The 18,817-nt window shown below is 40.4% G+C and overlaps 1 protein-coding gene across 7 annotated transcripts; it reads right to left on the minus strand.

Moving 5' to 3' along the window:
• Positions 1-815: 815 nt before the first annotated feature.
• On the minus strand, positions 816-5,106 carry LOC123061336 (casein kinase 1-like protein 2). 7 transcript variants are annotated; one of them, XM_044484398.1, is made up of 14 exons: positions 4,804-5,104; positions 4,639-4,679; positions 3,819-3,888; positions 3,578-3,726; positions 3,384-3,479; positions 3,215-3,285; positions 2,933-2,994; positions 2,721-2,784; positions 2,564-2,648; positions 2,366-2,492; positions 2,181-2,263; positions 2,055-2,097; positions 1,567-1,706; positions 816-1,452 (listed from the first exon to the last, which is right to left on the minus strand). In XM_044484398.1, the coding sequence occupies exons 1-14, from the start codon at positions 4,877-4,879 to the stop codon at positions 1,174-1,176; spliced, it is 1,386 nt and encodes a 461-aa protein (XP_044340333.1). In that variant the 5' UTR covers positions 4,880-5,104; the 3' UTR covers positions 816-1,173. The 7 variants fall into 7 exon arrangements, with proteins under 7 accessions (XP_044340333.1, XP_044340336.1, XP_044340332.1 ...); XM_044484401.1 differs by having other exon boundaries at positions 816-1,444; positions 2,037-2,097; XM_044484397.1 differs by having other exon boundaries at positions 2,037-2,097.
• Positions 5,107-18,817: the final 13,711 nt, after the last annotated feature.

The following is an 18,817-nucleotide window of genomic DNA, read 5'->3' on the forward strand; positions in this document are numbered from 1 at the left end:
ATCTTAGCCACTTCAGAGTGTTTGTAGGCAACTTAGAAAACAATGATAAATAACTTCATAGTATTGTAGGCAACTATTTGGAAAAGTTAGGCAATTGTGCAACAATTGTAGGCAACTAATTAACAATAGCAGGCAACTATACATCAATGGTAGGTAATGTATAGCATGTATAGGCAATTGAACATCAAATGTAGGAACTGACCATCAACAATGGGCAATTGAGCAGTCATGATACGCAAGTTGGAATAATGTTAGCAAAATTCACAAATACACACGGTACAATGAATTTGCTTTGTATGTAGCACTAAAGTTGCCTTATGTTCTGTGTGATTTTTCTCATTTTTTTGCGCAAACCAATCTAATAGTCAGTTCTACTAGGCCAAAAAGAAAAATTGCTTCCCTATAGCACTATAGTTGCCTCCATTGCACCCAAAGTTGCCCTTGAAAAAAGTTTGACAAAATCTACTCATATAGGATCTAGTTTTGAAGAACTCGTTGTGAGAAACCTGACCATGAAAACAGAATTGAATTTCAATGCTTGAATGAAAAGTTATGGCTTTTACAACTTTTTAAACCACAAAATAAATGCACGTGGGACAAGATTTAGGCTGATTCCATCGATAGCCATGTGCGTACAAGGTGTGGCCAAACAATTTCCTCTTTTAGTATAGACAGTTGGACACAAGGACATATAATTACTATATATGGCTGTGCGCTCCAGGCAACAAACAAGCGCCGCGGCGCTCTCTAGCCACATCCTTCTTTCTTTCTTTCTTTCTTTTTTGAGGGATTTAGGAGCGCAAGCCAACAAGACATTCCGTTGTAAACATACGAGACATAACAGTTGGCTAAATATCTCAAAACATAATACTCCGTACCTATTATGTGGAAAGTACGAAAGCAGCATCTCAACGCACAAAAGAAAACCTGTACAGAGAGACTAAAACATAGGCCCAACGTGGCATTTAGGGCCGTGGCTTTCGGAGCCCCGGCCGACCCTTTATTTCGCCAGCCAGCCCCCATTTCTTTGGATCAGCAGGCTTCCTCACCGCTTCAGCACGTAGCTTGTGGATCACATGGTAAGAGAATAGCTCAGAAAGCACGGCCTCGCTCCCCAATTTAACTTCAGCAGATCACATACTATACACGCTTTGTAGGATCCAGAAGAAGATACTAGTAGTGGATCCTATCATTGCCATCGAAATTTAGGCCTCGGATGCCCCTTATAGTGGACTCGTAGTTGTTGCTGTTAGACTTGTGCCTGGGATCAGAGTAGTCAGGCGTCTGTGAGGTCCTCCGTGGAGCTGAGTTTCTCTGGGACGTCCCTGGACTCGCATCTGGTGCACGACTACGTGATGGTTCAGCTCCACTGCTTGGCAAATCTCGGCTACTAGAAACAGCAGGTCGCCTTGAGGACACGCCTGACCGACCCAAAAAAGTCGAACTGGACAACTACAGGTCATTCGAGGTTGAGAAATTACATTGCAGAAGGATAAATAGGATCCTTCAGGCATCCAAAGAACACCATGGTAGCAATGCTAAACAAATGAAATAGGACAAACTCACCACAGCTTCCTTCGGTGCGGACACATCTGGTCTAACTGGTGACTTCTGTTTCGATAAGCTGCCTGCATTTATTCCTGTAGGTGGAACCTGACGTCGTGTAGGATCATCTGACCATCCACTTCTTCTTCCCTCTTCGGTGGCTAAATCAGTTCAGGAGACAGTTAGCCAACCTAACAGAACCTACTCGGCCCATGGATTAGCTGAAGAAATAGCAATACAACACAAGAGTAGTTCTGAACATGCACCTGAAACAGGATGTGTGCTACTCCTAAGCAAGATAACGGGAAACAGTTTACGACCCTGCTCCACTTACATATATTATATTATTTATATTATTATGTGCACTCGTTCATTGGTGTTGCATATAATTTTGCACGAAGCATCCAACCATTATACTATTTCCTCAAATCTAATTATAAAATGTGATAATGTTACTTGTAGGGAAAAAACAGCTACTATAACAAGAATACCTGACAGTCTATTATTACATGCAATTGGAGCCATCCCCGAGCTTTGTCCTGCAGCAGCGGCCTAAAACAACAGAGCATGAACATTTATCAGATATTTATCTCCACGGACAAGTGCAGAAGGCTAGCACTTTGAGCTGTACTGACAATAGCACGTGGTGGAACACTGGTCATTTGTGACTGCTGGTATTTAAGAATGGTCCAGTCAAAAACATAATCAAACTGGAATCCTACACAGAAAAATATCCAATGAGAAGTGTCCGAAAAGTAGCTTTTTTTTTAAATGTTGCAATGCAAAACTTTATCTAGTAACATATAAATAGAAAACCAACCCTCTCGAATAAAAAGATCTCTGAACAATCTCTTCAGGTATTGATAGTCTGGACTGTCTTCAAAACGCAGTGAGCGGCAGTAATGGAAGAATGACTGAAATTCAGAAGGGTATCCACGACACAAAGCCTGAAATCGAACAAACAATTAATACACAAACTAGTTAAGTCATGATTGAATTTAAAGTGCATGAGAATCACCTCAATTGAAGTGGCAATCTTCCGTTCGCTGATTTTCTCATACTTCTGTTTCTTCGTACCGGCTTTTAAACCCTGCCATGGGAGACTGGTAACAGGGGGGCTGTTAGAACACACCAGATGACATAAAAATAGAACAAACTGAAGCTGCATAACCAACCTTCCTCTCAAGAAGTACATGAGTACATATCCAAGAGACTCCATGTCATCCCTTCTGCTTTGTTCTATTTAAAAAGCAACAGCCTTTATTCTTTAAACAAGATGGTGCATTTAAGGGCAAGAGAGATTTAATGAAGAAATAGTAACATGGTGCACTTAAAGATATGCATAGCAGATAAATGATCTAATATTCAACTTGTGAAGTGGACTAACCAATTCCAAGATGGGTGCTTACACTCGCATATCGAGCTGTCCCAGTCAAATTTTTGTTCTCCCTGTATTTCAATACACATTTGTCATACAGGCTATAGGTAGACAAGTACAAAGTCTCGTTAAGAAAAGGATGGTTGGTAATACATTTATATATTATGTCATCAATATCATTTGATATAGAAACACAGTACTGTTATGGTTCCCAGTAAAGTAACATCAGCCATTATACTATTACTGCAGAAGTGCAAATGACAATTGACTCAAGCATCAGCCTAGATATACCGGTATGGAATGTGCTGGTGTGTTGACGTGTCCCTGTATTTCTTTGCCAGTCCAAAGTCAATCATATATACCTAAAACAACATTAAGGACAAGATGTAAGCGCATATACATAATGTTCTAAATAATTTCTAGAACTGTAGGCAGGTGAACAGCACAAAAAATGACTTACCTGATTTGCTCTCTTTCCAAGGCCCATGAGAAAATTGTCTGGCTTTATATCTCGATGCAAGAAGGACTTTGAATGTATAAATTCAACTCGGTTGATCTAATAAAAATGGAAGTTAAATAGATTTAACCAGATAAAATCATCAAATAACAACAACAAAATGACAAAGACTAGCTGATCTCTGTTGTTGAGTGTACCATTTGATCAGCAAGCATCAGAACAGTTTTGAGCGACAGTTTTCTGTTGCAAAAGCTGAAAAGATCTTCAAGGCTTGGCCCCAACACATCCATAACAAGAACATTGTAGTCACCCTCAACACCAAACCACTTGACATTTGAAATCCCAGCTGCACAACCAAAAAAAAAAGTATGTCCGAATCACAACGGCAAAAAATATCTTATATTTATGGTTCAGGGAAAGAAAATGAACGGGTATTACTTCCGCCCTGCAGTACCCTGTACAACTTTGACTCATACAGCAACTGAGGATGCTTTGTCTTCACATTTTCCTGCACAGAGCAAAAGCATAAGGCCTTATCAGTCTGAACAGAACAAAGCCTGCGATAGTTTTGGGGAAATAGACTGAGTGTGACATCATAACAATCATTATTCTGACACCAATAATGCAGCAACATTTTTCCAATGCACGCCACAAATAAGGGGCTAAAATTAGAACTTCAGAATTGAAACAAGTACAATCTTGCTGATGCACTAGAGCATATGGAGATGGTTGGGCTGCATTTACCATCTATCAACTTTTCCTCTCCTATATCTTCTCTACTCTCTCTGACGTTTAATTCTTGGGAACTAAAATGAACTAATGCAAGATTGCAAATGCAGGAGAGCTTACACAGCTCAGTCCATATAATAGCAACCCGTAATCCTTGGCAGGAAATAGTTTTCAATGAATCCTGCTTCTGTATCCATCATTTACCCTTTAAGCGCAGATGGAAGTAATTAGTAAAGAAGTTTGACTGAGAGCTACCAATTCACGAAATATAAGCCTGAAGGAATAGCCAAGGTGCATATACTTTTGTTATTGTACTTTCCACAATAGTGAGATACAGTATAAGATTGCTCCAATATTTGGGCCCATTTTTACAGAAAATCATCAATTATCAAGTTAAATACCAAATAGAAATACTTGCACCTAGTATATCAAAAAAGAAAATACTGGCACTAAAAGCAATACTGCCACTGATTATAAAATCATAAACACAACTATGCTGAAATCCAAGAGAATTGTCGCGTCAACTCACAAGCTTAATCGCGACCTCCTCGTTGGTCTGCACGTTAGTACCTGCACCGGCAACCCCGAGCAAGTGAAAACACACGATTTAATCAGCAATCCAGCAGAAACAGCACAAAGGCGAGAGCTTTTAGCATCAGAACGGTTCGTTCAGGCGGGGGAACAGCGCACGAACCGAGGTAGATCTCCCCGAACGAGCCGCTGCCGAGCTTACGGCCGAGGCGGTACTTGTTACCCACGCGCGGCTCCATCGGCGGCCGCGCACGCACACACGCCACCGAGCCGCCGCCTAGGTTGGGGACATCCAGCTACGGAAGAACCTGGGCCAGGGGAGGAATTGTGGGGATTGGTAGCTAGGGTTTGAGCGGTGTGATCGAAGTGTGGGATTGGGGATATTCTTTTTCTTTGTGGGGTGGTGGTGCTTTGCTTTCGCGAGCATCACCCACCAGCCACCACGCTCCGTTTAAACAGAAATGTTAGAAAGTGGAGGTGCCTGTGTGAGAGATTAACATCGCAATTCGCAACAAAAGTGACGAAAATGCCATTCTAAAATCCGAAAAATAAGAAGAAACAAATTCTGAAGAAAAAAATTGACAACACACATTGCTTTGTTTTCTAACTGTGCGTAAATTTTAGTGATGAAATGACATTTGTGGATGTGTGGAAAAAAAATAAAATGAATGCTCCAAAAGGCATTGGAATTAGTCTTTTAGCATAGATTTATGTTTTGTTATACCACATGAGCCATCACGATTTTTTGAACGCAAATGAAAGACCCTCCAATGTTTATAAAAAAAGTCAGGTTCTTTGAATTTTTTTACTATTTTATTTATTTATAATTCACCCGAGTTCACACCTCGGAGCAAAAACTCCATGCCTCCAAAAGGGAGATTTCATTTTATGTCATACAAAATTAATATTTCCTCCGATCCAAATTAGTTGTCGCTCCAATAAATGTATCTAGCCATCTCAAATAGAAATTAATATGAACATTTTTTCTGGTCCAATGAACGATTTAAATTCTTTTACAGTATCAATGACCGATTTAGGGCCTATTTGGGACTGCTCCGCTTCACAAAAATCGGTTTCGCTTCACTAAATTCACTTTGAAGCAGTTTCATCTATAAGTTGTAGTACTACCAAAGAAAATATTTGGCTGTCATCTAGCTTCAGCTTCAAGAATAAGAAACTTGGTGAAAAGGATCTATTTGATTGGTTGAGGGGAGAAATGAATGGGTATCCACTTACTGGTGGTAGTGATGGGTAATTTTCACCCAACTCCAGTTTCTCAAGTTTTTTGAAGCACCCCCTGAAGAGCTTCATAAAAAACTGGGAGTTGTACCACAAATTTTACTTTTTTTGCGGAGCGGCATATCGTGGAGCCACTAGTACGGTGAGGTGCTATACAAACGGTTTTTTACCCTTTTCCACGATGGCATTTGGAATCGACGCCTAGTGAGTGACGGCGATAGGGGGTCCTTCCCACACGATCCAGAAACCGTCGGGATATTCCCTCCTGGCACACACGCTCGGCAAAATGAGGTCGTTGCGGCCGGTGACAGCTCAAATACGGAAATACATATAATATAGCTAAAAATACAATTATACGGGCGAAATTATTTTCGGTCGCAAGTACATCTCACACAGTCAGTCCCCGCTAAACGTTTCTGTTCGTATGTACATCCCACATAGTCGTTCCAATGAAAATGTTTCCGTTCACAGATACATCACACACAATTTTCCCCGTTAAATCATTTGTGATAACATTGACACTACACATGATATTAACTATTTTATCGTTTACGTTATTGAAAGCATCACACACGGTGCATAGAAGAAACTATGTGGCAAGGTTGTCCATCACACACAGTTTTTATATGGTAAACGTTTGCGCCAGGTGGCCTAGCACAAACAATTTTGCAAGAGAATGTTGTGTGTGATTGTTCATTAATCTAACACGGTTTATTCCTAAAAACTGTGTGCGTTATTGAATGCATCACACACGGTGTTTTCTCAATAACTGTTTGCAATAGAAAACCCTAATTAGTAGGCTAATTATTTGATTATTAATAATCCATTTATTAATTTAATTGACATTTCATATTAAGCATGCAATATATTTTATTTTCATAATTGAAATACATCAGAGTACAACATCATATAGTTTCAGCACTCAGCTACCCCGTTACACAACTATACCAGCACCAAAATTCACATGCAACATCTATAACCTTTCGAAATTAGTATCATAGACGGTACATAGACAGATGTATCTCATCTGGAAAACTGCTGAAGCAAAAGGCGAATATTGAGCCTTCATTGATGTTTAAGGTCTTTATAACTTTGGGACAGTGTCTGTGGATGATTGACTGTCCATCCTTCGTCCTCTTCAAGAACACTTCAATATTGAACCGTGGGTGTTATACGAATACCTTCCTCGCCTCCTGACCATACAAGTGGTTTGAGAGGTAATCATCAGAGAACTGCTTTGGAAAGGCCTGAAAATAAGGATGTGCATAAATATCTTCTCTATATTGGAAATGGGGCAAAGGAATAAAAAAGGCAAGGTATAATAGTTAGTACCATCTTGTAGTGAACTGATGTCTTCATTATGCAGACAAGGATCTTGTTGTTTTTTGTCTCTAATTTCTTTATCCTAAAAATCTTTCTGAGTTTCTTGACTTGACTGATATTCATGGACAACTCATTTCCCCATATGCAAAAATGGTCGAATAGTGGGTCAAAACCTCTGACAACAGGACCTACATATGTAAGTCCAAATTGTTAAAAACCTAAATATTAGAATGGTTCCTGCAATTGCTCAATAATGTGCTATTAGACAACGGACCATGCACGTGCTAACCTCGACTGTAAACCTCGGTGCTTCCCATTGTTTTCCTGCAATGCATATAAGGTAGTTAGTCATCAGGTTAAGTAAGGGTTCGCATGCCATCAGTAAAATATGTTGATGAAAAATAAGCACATTGCAGATTCATCAGATTAATTCAAGCCACATGGAAAACCCATTTATTCAAACCAAGCATGATTAAGAACTAGGAAATGTAGCACTTGTATATGTTTCTCATGTATTAAGTGCAGCCAAATTCAATTTATTCCTCACATGCACAATAATACAAAATTCTACCCACGACAATTGGACATCGCATTGCAGAATTGAACCAAGCAGTTAACTAAACACCACAACAAATGAATCAAACATTAATTGAGCACCACATTGCACAATATAACATACTCCTAATAGAAGATCAGACAGTTAACCAAACCAAGCATGCTTAACAACTTGGAAATATAGCAATTGTATTTGTTTCCATATATTTAGTACAGCTAAATTCAATTTATTCCTCACATGGTATACAATAATAGAATGCACTCACAACAATTGAACATCACAATGCAGAATTGAACCAAACAAAACAGTTAACTAAACACCACAACAAATGAACCAAATGTTAACTGGGCACCACATTGCACAATATAACATACTCCTAATAGAAGATCAGACAGTTAATCAAACCAAGCATGCTTAACAACTTGGAAATATGGCAATTGTATTTATTTCCCATGTATTTAGTACAGTCAAATTCAATTTATTTCTCACATGGTATACAATAACAGAATGCACCCACAATAATTGAACATCGCATTGCAGAATTGAACCAAACAGCCAACCGCATCGCGTCATCGGCGCACGAGGCATCAACGGTGGCCTCGACGGCGAGGTGCTCCTCCAAGATCTGGGGATCGACACGAATAGCAGCCATCGTGACCTCACCCGCGCGTGCGGCCGCGATTTGCTTCTTCGCTGCCAAATACTCATTGAGATCCTGGCTATACTGCGCACCATGGCTTAGGATGGCACTTATTTGGTGGAGGGTCGGTGATTTTGGTGGAAGGTGTCGCGCCGGTGGTCGGGGCATGTGGGATGTGGAAGGAGGAGGATGGCGGTCAGGTGTGGATTACCTGCCTGGATAGGGGGAGGCCGAGCAGCATGAAGGAGGGTCGCCGGTGAGGAGGCGGTGCTGCAAGTAAGGAGTGAAGGTTTCAACTTGGAAAGGAATGCAGAAACAGGAGAAATGTGGCTTTTGGTAAGGGGGGGACTTGGAGGTAGATATTTCCGCGGAAGATGAAAATTTGGAATCGCTTCAGCGAAAAAACTGGCGCCCAAAGTGTCATCAGACATGGTCCCTTATTCATAATTGTGTACGATATGTGAACATCACAAATGATTCAGATAGCTTAACCCGTGTGTGATGAGTTTAAACGTCAAAAATTTTGGTTCGAATTTCCCTGGTTACAGTGGTCATCCACGTCATTGCATAATTTGGGTACACAAAGGATACTACAGCACACCCACACTTCTTAATAGAGCAATTTCAGCAATTAAACAGAGCTAGCTGACCTAAACATTACTCTAACAAAGTAAAGATCGGCGCTCTTAATTAAACAAAACAAAGAGTACTACTATGACTGGTCCTCATCGATCTCTGCCACCGCCTCCATGTCCAGCTCGCACCCGACGGTCTCCTGGGGAAGGGGCTCCATGGCATCAATTGCACCATACTCGGCAAGCTTCTCGCCATCCGCATCCGCCATATATTTGAAATAGGCTGCCATAAGCTGGGCGTGGGCGGCCGCGATCTGGGATTTGGCGGGCTCCATCATGGCAAGGTATCTCGCGCAGGAACGGACGGCTGCTCGAACTCTCTCGGCGATTGCCAACTCTTTGGTTGTGGGTTGTCGACCGTTGTCGGAGAAGCTTCGTTCGATTTGTGTGGTGACAACCACGAGCTGGGCGTGGACGGCCTCGACATGGTCGTGGGAGGCCTCCATCAGGGCTAAGGTTGCCGCTGCGGAAACAGACATCTATTGTGCCGCTCTCGCCAGTTGCTATCCCCAAGGCAGATGCTCCTACCGCCGCCTGAGAAGCAACAGCGGCCGTTTGGGATGCCCTGGCCGCCCGGACATAGATTGCGGTCGCCCTCATGAAGCTTGTTAGCACGTGCCTGGCGGCTGCGGCCGCGCTCTCACCGGAGTGGGCCACCGAAGTTGCCATCACGATGCGGGTCCACGTCCCCATCTTTCACCGATGATGATTGAACAGTGAAATAATATTTGAGGAGCGGGCTAGTGTGCTTGACACTCCGACGGTGCTCCAAGATATTTTGTGCTGCATCTCACACGGTTGGTGATAATTAACTATGTGCGATCCACTTGATTTTTCATCTTGATTTGAATTACGTAATGGGGTCACAACTGCAAAGGATGGTGTTTGAATTGCTAGAACTTTAATTTGCAGTGAACATGCAACTATAGGTGGTCGTCAAAAAAATTGGAATTATTCAGGGTTCGTTTGGACGTTTTTATACATTAACTTGGCTTTGTAGGCATTTCAGGTGCATAATTCAAATTTGAACTACATGCACATGCTCCAGTGCATATAAACGGGTTGAAAAATCAAATATGTGCCCTTGGTTGCATGCTTAGGTCCCATGCAAGAAATGGGAATGAATGTCAAACACACTGTCACCGTCACTCGGCCGCAAATATTGAGATATTTGGTTTTTAAATTCTATTAAATCCAAAACACATCTGAAATTCATGGAGCGGCATCAGCATGTCGTGGTAAAAATTTTGTCCCATTTGGGGCAGGTTGGGGGATAAGCTTCTCCCAAAGCAGAGCTTCTCACAACAAGTGTGATGGTTTCGGTAGGAAATGCGCCACCTTTGGGGACGGAATGATATCTGCTGCCTGATGACCCACAAGTATAGGGGATCTATCGTAGTCCTTTCGATAAGTAAGAGTGTCAAACCCAACGAGGAGCAGAAGAAAATGATAAGCGGGTTTCAGCAAGGTATTCTCTGCAAGCACTGAAATTATAGGTAACGGGTAGTTTTGTGATAAGATAATTTGTAACAAGCAACAAGTAACAAAAATAAATAAAATGCAGCAAGGTGGCCCAATCCTTTTTGTAGCAAAGGACAAGTCTGGATAAATTCTTATATAGAGAAAAGCGCTCCCGAGGACACATGGGAATTATCGTCAAGCTAGGTTTCATCACGATCATATGATTCACGTTCGGTACTTTGATAATCTGATATATGGGTGGACCGGTGCTTGGGTGATGTCCTTACTTGGACAAGCATCCCACTTATGATTAACCTCTATTGCAAGCATCCGCAACTACAACAAAAGTATTAAGGTAAACCTAACCATAGCATGAAACATATGGATCCAAATCAGCCCCTTACGAAGCAACGCATAAACTAGGGTTTAAGCTTCTGTCACTCTAGCAACCCATCATCTACTTATTACTTCCCAATGCCCTCCTCTAGGCCTAAATAATGGTGAAGTGTCATGTAGTCGACGTTCACATAACACCACTAGAGGAGAGACAACATACATCTCATCAAAATATCGAACGAATACCAAATTCACATGACTACTAATAGCAAGACTTCTCCCATGTCCTCAGGAACAAACGTAACTACTCACAAAGCATAATCATGTTCATAATCAGAGGGGTATTAATATGCATATAGGATCTGAACATATGATCTTCCACCAAATAAACCAACTAGCATCAACTACAAGGAGTAATCAACACTACTAGCAACCCAGAGGTACCAATCCCAGACTTAGAGACAAGAATTGGATACAAGAGATGAACTAGGGTTTGAGAGGAGATGGTGTTGGTGAAGATATTGATGGAGATTGACCCCCTCCCGATGAGACGATCATTGGTGATGATGATGGCGATGATTTCCCCCTCCCGGAGGGAAGTGTCCCCGGCAGAACAGCTCCGCCAGAGCCCTAGATTGGTTCCGCCAAGGTTCCACCTCGCGGCGGCGGAGTCTCATCCCGAAAGCTTGCTTATGATTTTTTTCTCATCGAAGGACTCCATATAGCAGAAGATGAGCATCGGAGGGCCACCAGGGGGCCCACGAGGCAGGGGGCGTGCCTAGGGGGTAGGGCGCGCCCCCACCCTCGTGGCCAGGGTGTGGCCTCCCTCTGGAACTTCTTGCGCTCAGTATTTTTTATATATTCTGAAAATGACTTTCGTGAAGTTTCAGGACTTTTGGAGCTGTGTAGAATAGGTCTCTAATATTTGCTCCTTTTCCAGCCCAGAATCTCAGTTGCCGACATTCTCCCTCTTTATGTAAACCTTGTAAAATAAGAGAGAATAGGCATAAGTATTGTGACATAATGTGTAATAACAGCCCATAATGCAATAAATATCGATATAAAAGCATGATGCAAAATGGACGTATCAACTCCCCCAAGCTTAGACCTCGCTTGTCCTCAAGCGAATGCCGAAATGGAAAAATATGTCCACATGTTTAGAGATAGAGGTGTCGATAAAAATAAAATACGGACATGAGGGCATCATGATCATTCTTAGAACAACAATTTATATAATTCTTGTCATATGATCTCTTATGCTAGAGTAACAATTCAATCACAATTTCAAGTATGAATAATAAACTTCATTGAGAACTAACAAACTATAATCTCAGTCATTGGAGCAATTGTAATTTATCATAACATAGGAAATAGTCAATATAAGAGCTTTTCAGCAAGTCCACATACTCAACTATCATATAGTCTTTCACAATTGCTAACACTCACGCAATACTTATGGGTATGGAGTTTTAATCGGACACAAAGAAAGATACGGGCTTATAGTTTTGCCTCCCAATGTTTTACCTCAAGGGTAATGTCAACAATAATAGTTCATGAAAACTCACATCCAATTAGCCATATATACCAGGATCTTTCCAACATGTTGTGCTTGCCAAAAGATAAAATGTAAAAAAGGAAGGGTGAATATCACCATGACTCTTATGCAAGGTAGGAGATAAAAGTAAAAGATAGGCCCTTCGCAGAGGGAAGCAGAGGTTGTCATGCGCTTTTATGGTTGGATGCACAAAATCTTAATGTGAAAGAACGTCACTTTATATTGCCACTTGTGATATGGACCTTTATTATGCAGTCCGTCGCTTTTATTTCTTCCATATCACAAGATCATGTAAAGCTTATTTTCTCCCACACTAATAAGTCATACATATTTAGAGGGTAATTTTTATTGTTTGCACCGATGACAACTTACTTGAGGGATCTTACTCAATCCATAGGTAGGTATGGTGGACTCTCATGGCAAAACTGGTTTAAGGGTGTTTGGAAGCACAAGTAGTATCTCTACTTGGTGCAAAGAATTTGGATAGCATGAGGGGGGAAGGCAAGCTCAATCATGTTGGATGATCCATGACAATATAATTTATCTCAGATGTAAAAAAACATAACCCATTACGTTGTCTTCCTTGTCCAACATCAACTCTTTAGCATGTCATATTTTAATGAGTTCTCACAATCATAAAAGATGTCCAAGATAGTGTATTTATATGTGAAGACCTCTCTTTCTTTATTACTTCCTATTAATTGCAACGATGACCAAAACTATGTTTGCCAACTCTCAACAACTTTTATTCATCATATTCTTTCTATGTGATCTCATTACTCTCCATAAGATCCATAAGATCTCTTTGTTTCTTTTTATTTCTTTCACTTTTCTTTTATTCACTCAAGATCATGGCAAAATAATCAAGCCCTTGACTCAGCACTAATCTTTATTATATATAGCTCACGGACTCGATTACATAGAAGGATCATAAAGCAAAACTAACAACAAGATCATACCAAAACTTTAGGCTACTAGATCAAGATATTACCAAAAGGATCGAACTATGAAAAACGGTAAAGATAGAAGTGATGGTGACACGATACCGGGGCACCTCCCCCAAGCTTGGCAGTTGCCAAGGGGAGTGCCCATACCAGATACTCAATTCTTCTTTGTTGGTGAAGAAGATAGTGATGATGATGGATAGTCGCACATCGAGCGTAGGAGGTCTTCTAACTTGCGGATAATGCCCTTGAGTGCGATGATATGCTCCTTCAGCAAAATATTTTCATGTGTGAGATACTTGTTTTGTATACGAGCTAACTCAATCATCTTGAAAGCTTCGATCTCAGTTGGGGTAAGAAGATTGTGATCAAGTTGAAGGATGTCTTCTATTGCCGGAACTTGGTCCTCCGTGGCCTTCTTGATCCCTTCATCCTTGTTGATCTCCATGGGTTCTTTTCTCTTCAGCTCTATCTTCATTAGCCAAGCATCATTGCCCTCATTGTTGGAGGAGGAGGGAGACGACATGATGCTTGGCTTTGACAACCTGGCAGAAAACAACTTGAAACAAGAACAGGAGACTTTTGCGTGATACGGTGGTCAAAACCTTCAAGAGATTATATAATGAATTTTTACCGACCAAAATACGTAACGTGCAAGAAAACGGAGTCTGGAGAGCACACGAGGTGCCCACGAGGCAGGGGGCGCGCCCAGGGGGTAGGGTGCGCCCTCCACCCTCGTGGAGCCCTCGTGTCCTTCCCGGACTGCTTCTTATTTTTCTATTTTTCTAAATATTCCAAAACGGAGAAAAATTGCCATTAGAACTGTTTGGAGTTGGTTTACTTACCGTACCACATACCTATTCCTTTCAAGAGTCTGAAACATCCCAAAAAGTGTCCCTTATGTATTCCTCTGGGGTTACGGTTTCAATAACATTGGTTTCAACATTTATAGGATTACCTGAGATATAATGTTTGATTATTTGACCGTTCACCACCTTCGGATTTGTGCCTTCGAAGTTGTTGATTTCTATGGCACCGGAACGATAGACCTCCTCGATAACGTAAGGACCTTCCCATTTAGAGAGAATCTTTCCTGCAAAAAATCTTAAACGAGAGTTGTATAGCAATACATAATCACCTACATTAAACTCACGCTTTTGTATCCTTTTGCCATGCCATCTTTTAACCTTTTCTTTAAACAATTTGACATTTTCATAGGCTTGGGTTCTCCATTCATCGAGTGAGCTAATGTCAAATAACCTTTTCTCACCGGCAAGTTTGAAATCATAATTGAGCTCTTTAATAGCCCAATAAGCCTTATGTTCTAGTTCGAGAGGTAAGTGACATGCTTTTCCATAAACCATTTTATACGGAGACATACCCATAGGATTTTTATATGCAGTTCTATAGGGCCATAATGCATCATCAAGTTTCTTGCACCAATTCTTTCTAGATCTATTGACAGACTTTTGCAAAATTAATTTGAGTTCTCTATTACTCAATTCTACTTGACCACTAGACTGTGGGTGATAAGGAGATGCAATTCTATGATTAATGTCATACTTAGCAAGCATTTTACGAAAAGCACCATGAATAAAATGTGAACCACCGTCAGTCATTAAATACCTAGGGACTCCAAACCTCGGAAAAATAACTTCTTTAAGCATCTTAATAGAGGTGTTATGATCAACACTACTAGTTGGAATAGCTTCTACCCACTTAGTAATGTAATCAACAACAACTAAAATATGTGTATATCCATTAGAGGAAGGAAACGGCCCCATATAATCAAAGCCCCAAACATCAAATGGTTCAATAACAAGTGAATAATTCATAGGCATTTCTTGACGTCTACTAATATTACCAATTCTTTGACATTCATCACAAGATAAGACAAACTTACGGGCATCCTTGAAGAGAGTAGGCCAATAAAAACCGGATTGCAATACCTTATGTGCAGTTCTATCTCCAGCGTGGTGTCCTCCATAAGCTTCGGAGTGACACTTGCGTAGGATCTGTTCATGTTCATGCTCAGGTACACAACGTCTAATAACACCATCTAATCCTTCTTTATAAAGATGTGGGTCATCCCAAAAGTGATGTCTTAAATCATAGAAAAACCTTTTCTTTTGCTAGTATGTGAAACTAGGTGGTATAAACTTAGCAACAATGTAATTAGCATAATCAACATTCGATGGAGCAGTGTGAGAAGCATTTATGACATTTAATTGTTCATCAGGAAAGCTATCATCAATAGGTAGTGGGTCATCAAGAACATTTTGTAACCTAGACAAGTTGTCTGGAACGGGGTTCTCAGCTCCCTTTCTATCAATAAAATGCAAATCAAATTCTTGTAGCAAGAGAACCCATCTAATAAGTCTAGGTTTAGCATCTTTCTTTTCCATAAGATATTTAATAGCAGCATGATCCGTGTGAATAGTTACTTTAGAATCAATAATATAAGGTCTGAACTTATCACAAGCAAATACAACTGCTAAAAATTCTTTTTCAGTAGTGGCATAATTTCTTTGAGCATTGTCTAGAGTTTTACTCGCATATTGAATAACATTTAATTTCTTATCAAATCTTTGCCCTAGAACAACACCTACAGCATAATCACTAGCATCACACATAATTTCAAAAGATAAATTCCAATCAGGTGGCTGAACAATAGGTGCAGAGATTAATGCTTTCTTAAGTATTTCAAAGGCTTCTACACAATCATCATCAAAGACGAATGGTATATCTTTTTTTAATAAATTAGTCAGAGGCCGAGAAATTTTTGAGAACTCCTTAATGAACCTCCTATAAAAACCAGCATGACCAAGGAAAGTTCTTATACCTTTGATGTCCTTGGGACACGGCATCTTTTCAATAGAATCAACTTTAGCTTTATCAACTTCAATGACTCTTTCAGAAATTTTGTGCCCCAAGACAATACCTTCATTAACCATAAAGTGGCATTTCTCCCAATTCAAGACAAGGTTAGTTTCTTCACATCTCTGCAAAACTAGATCAAGGTTGCTTAAGCAATCATCAAAAGAGGATCCATAAACGGAGAAATCATCCATGAATACCTCACATATCTTTTCACAAAAATCAGAAAATATAGCCATCATGCATCTTTGAAAGGTAACAGGTGCATTACATAAACCAAAAGGCATATGTCTATAAGAAAAAGTACCGAAAGGGCAAGTAAAAGTGGTCTTAGATTGATCATCAGCTGACACAGGTATTTGGGAGAAACCAGAATAACCATCTAGGAAGCAAAAATGTGTATGTTTGGATAATCTTTCTAGCTTTTGATCAATAAAAGGTAAGGGGTAATGATCTTTTTTAGTAGCCTTATTTAATTTGCGGATATCAATTACCATCCTATAACCTATAATAATTCTTTGTGGGATCAATTCATCTTTATCATTAGGAACGACAGTAATACCTCCCTTCTCAGGAACACAATGGACAGGACTTACCCACTGACTATCAGCAACGGGATAAATTATACCTGCCTCAAGGAGCTTTAGTATTTATTTTCTTACCACTTCTTTCATCTTAGGATTCAACCGTCATTGGTGATCAATAACTGGTTTGGCATCTTTTTCCAAATTTATTTTGTGTTGACATCGAGTGGGACTAATGCCCTTAAGATCATCAAGAGTATATCCAATAGCTGCACGTTGCTTCTTCAGAATTTTCAATAATTTTTCTTCCTCCTTCTCTGAAAGGTTAGCACTAATAATAATAGGATATATCTTCTTTTCATTAAGATAAGCATATTTAAGAGTATCAGGCAATGGTTTAAGCTCAAACACGGGATCACCCTTGGGTGGAGGAGGACCCCCTAAGATATCAACATGCAAGTTGTGTTTCAGAATAGGTCCCTATTTAAAGAACACTTCATCTATTTCCCTTCTTTCATTCATATACATATCATTTTCATGGTCTAGCAAATATTGTTCTGAAGGATTACTAGGAGGTACGACAATAGAATCAAGACCAATAATTTCATCTTTACTAGGCAATTCTTCTTCACGGTGTTGCCTATGAAATTTAGAAAAGTTGAACTCATGAGACATATCACCTAAACCAATAGTAATAACATCCTTTTGTAGTCTATCCTAGCATTAACAGTGTTTAAGAAGGGTCTACCAAATATAATGGGACAAAAGTTATCTTGTGGGGAACCAAGAACAAGAAAATCAGCAGGATATTTAGTTTTCCCACACAAGAATTCAACATCTCTAACAATTCCCATTGGTGAAATAGTATCTCTATTGGCAAGTTTAATGGTGACATCAATTTCTTCTAACTCGGCAGGTGATAACCCACAAGTATAGGGGATCGCAATAGTTTTCGAGGGTAGAGTATTCAACCCAAATTTATTGATTCGACACAAGGGGAGCCAAAGAATATTCTCAAGTATTAGCAGCCGAGTTGTCAATTCAACCACACATGGAAACTTAATATCTGCATCAAAGTATTTAGTAGCAAAGTAATATGATAGTAGTGGTAACGGTTGCAAAAGGTAATGATAACAAAAGTAATGTTTTTGGTATTTTGTAGTGATGATAGCAATAGCAATGGAAAAGCAAATAAGCGAAGAACAATATATGGAAAGCTCGTAGGCAATGGATCGGTAATAGAGAATTATGCCGGATGTGGTTCATCGTGTAACAGTCATAACCTAGGGTGACACAGAACTAGCTCCAATTCATCAATGTAATGTAGGCATGTATTCTGAATATAGTCATACGTGCTTATGGAAAAGAACTTGCATGACATCTTTTGTCCTACCCTCCCGTGGCAGCGGGGTCCTAGTGGAAACTAAGGGATATTAAGGCCTCCTTTTAATAGAGTACCGGACCAAAGCATTAACACATAGTGAATACATGAACTCCTCAAACTACGTTCATCACCGGGAGTGGTCCCGATTATTGTCACTTCAGGGTTGCCACATCATAACACATAGTAGGTGACTATAGACTTGCAAGATAGGATCAAGAACTCACATATATTGATGAAAACATAATAGGTTCAGATCTGAAATCATGGCACTCGGGCCCTAGTGACAAGCATTAAGCATAGCAAAGTCATAGCAATATCAATCTCAGAACATAGTGGATACTAGGGATCAAACCCTAACAAAACTAACTCGATTACATGATAAATCTCATCCAACCCATCATTGTCCAACAAGCCTACGATGGAATTACTCACGCACGGCGGTGAGCATCATGAAATTGGTGATGGAGGATGGTTGATGATGATGATGGCGATGGATTCCCCTCTCCGGAGCCCCGAACAGACTCCAGATCAGCCCTCCCGAGAGGTTTTAGAGCTTGGCGGCGGCTCCGTATCGTAAAACGCGATGAATCCTTCTCCACTATTTTTTCTCCCCGAAAGTGAATATGTAGAGTCGGGGTTGAGGTCGGAGGAGCTCCAGGGGGCCCACGAGGTAGGGGGGCGCGCCCAGGGGGACAGGCGCGCC

The sequence above is a fragment of the Triticum aestivum genome, chromosome 3A (genome assembly GCF_018294505.1).
Source record: "Triticum aestivum cultivar Chinese Spring chromosome 3A, IWGSC CS RefSeq v2.1, whole genome shotgun sequence".
Lineage (NCBI taxonomy): Eukaryota > Viridiplantae > Streptophyta > Magnoliopsida > Poales > Poaceae > Triticum > Triticum aestivum.

Coding starts and splice junctions, on each gene's coding strand:
- LOC123061336 (XM_044484395.1), bottom strand. CDS start 4,879: ATGGAGCCGCGCGTGGGTAACAAGTACCGCCTCGGCCGTAAGCTCGGC. Junction 4,680..4,803: donor GTTCGGGGAGATCTACCTCG/GTTCGTGCGCTG, acceptor TTGCCGGTGCAG/GTACTAACGTGCAGACCAAC. Junction 1,453..1,566: donor CCGCACCGAAGGAAGCTGTG/GTGAGTTTGTCC, acceptor AATGACCTGTAG/TTGTCCAGTTCGACTTTTTT.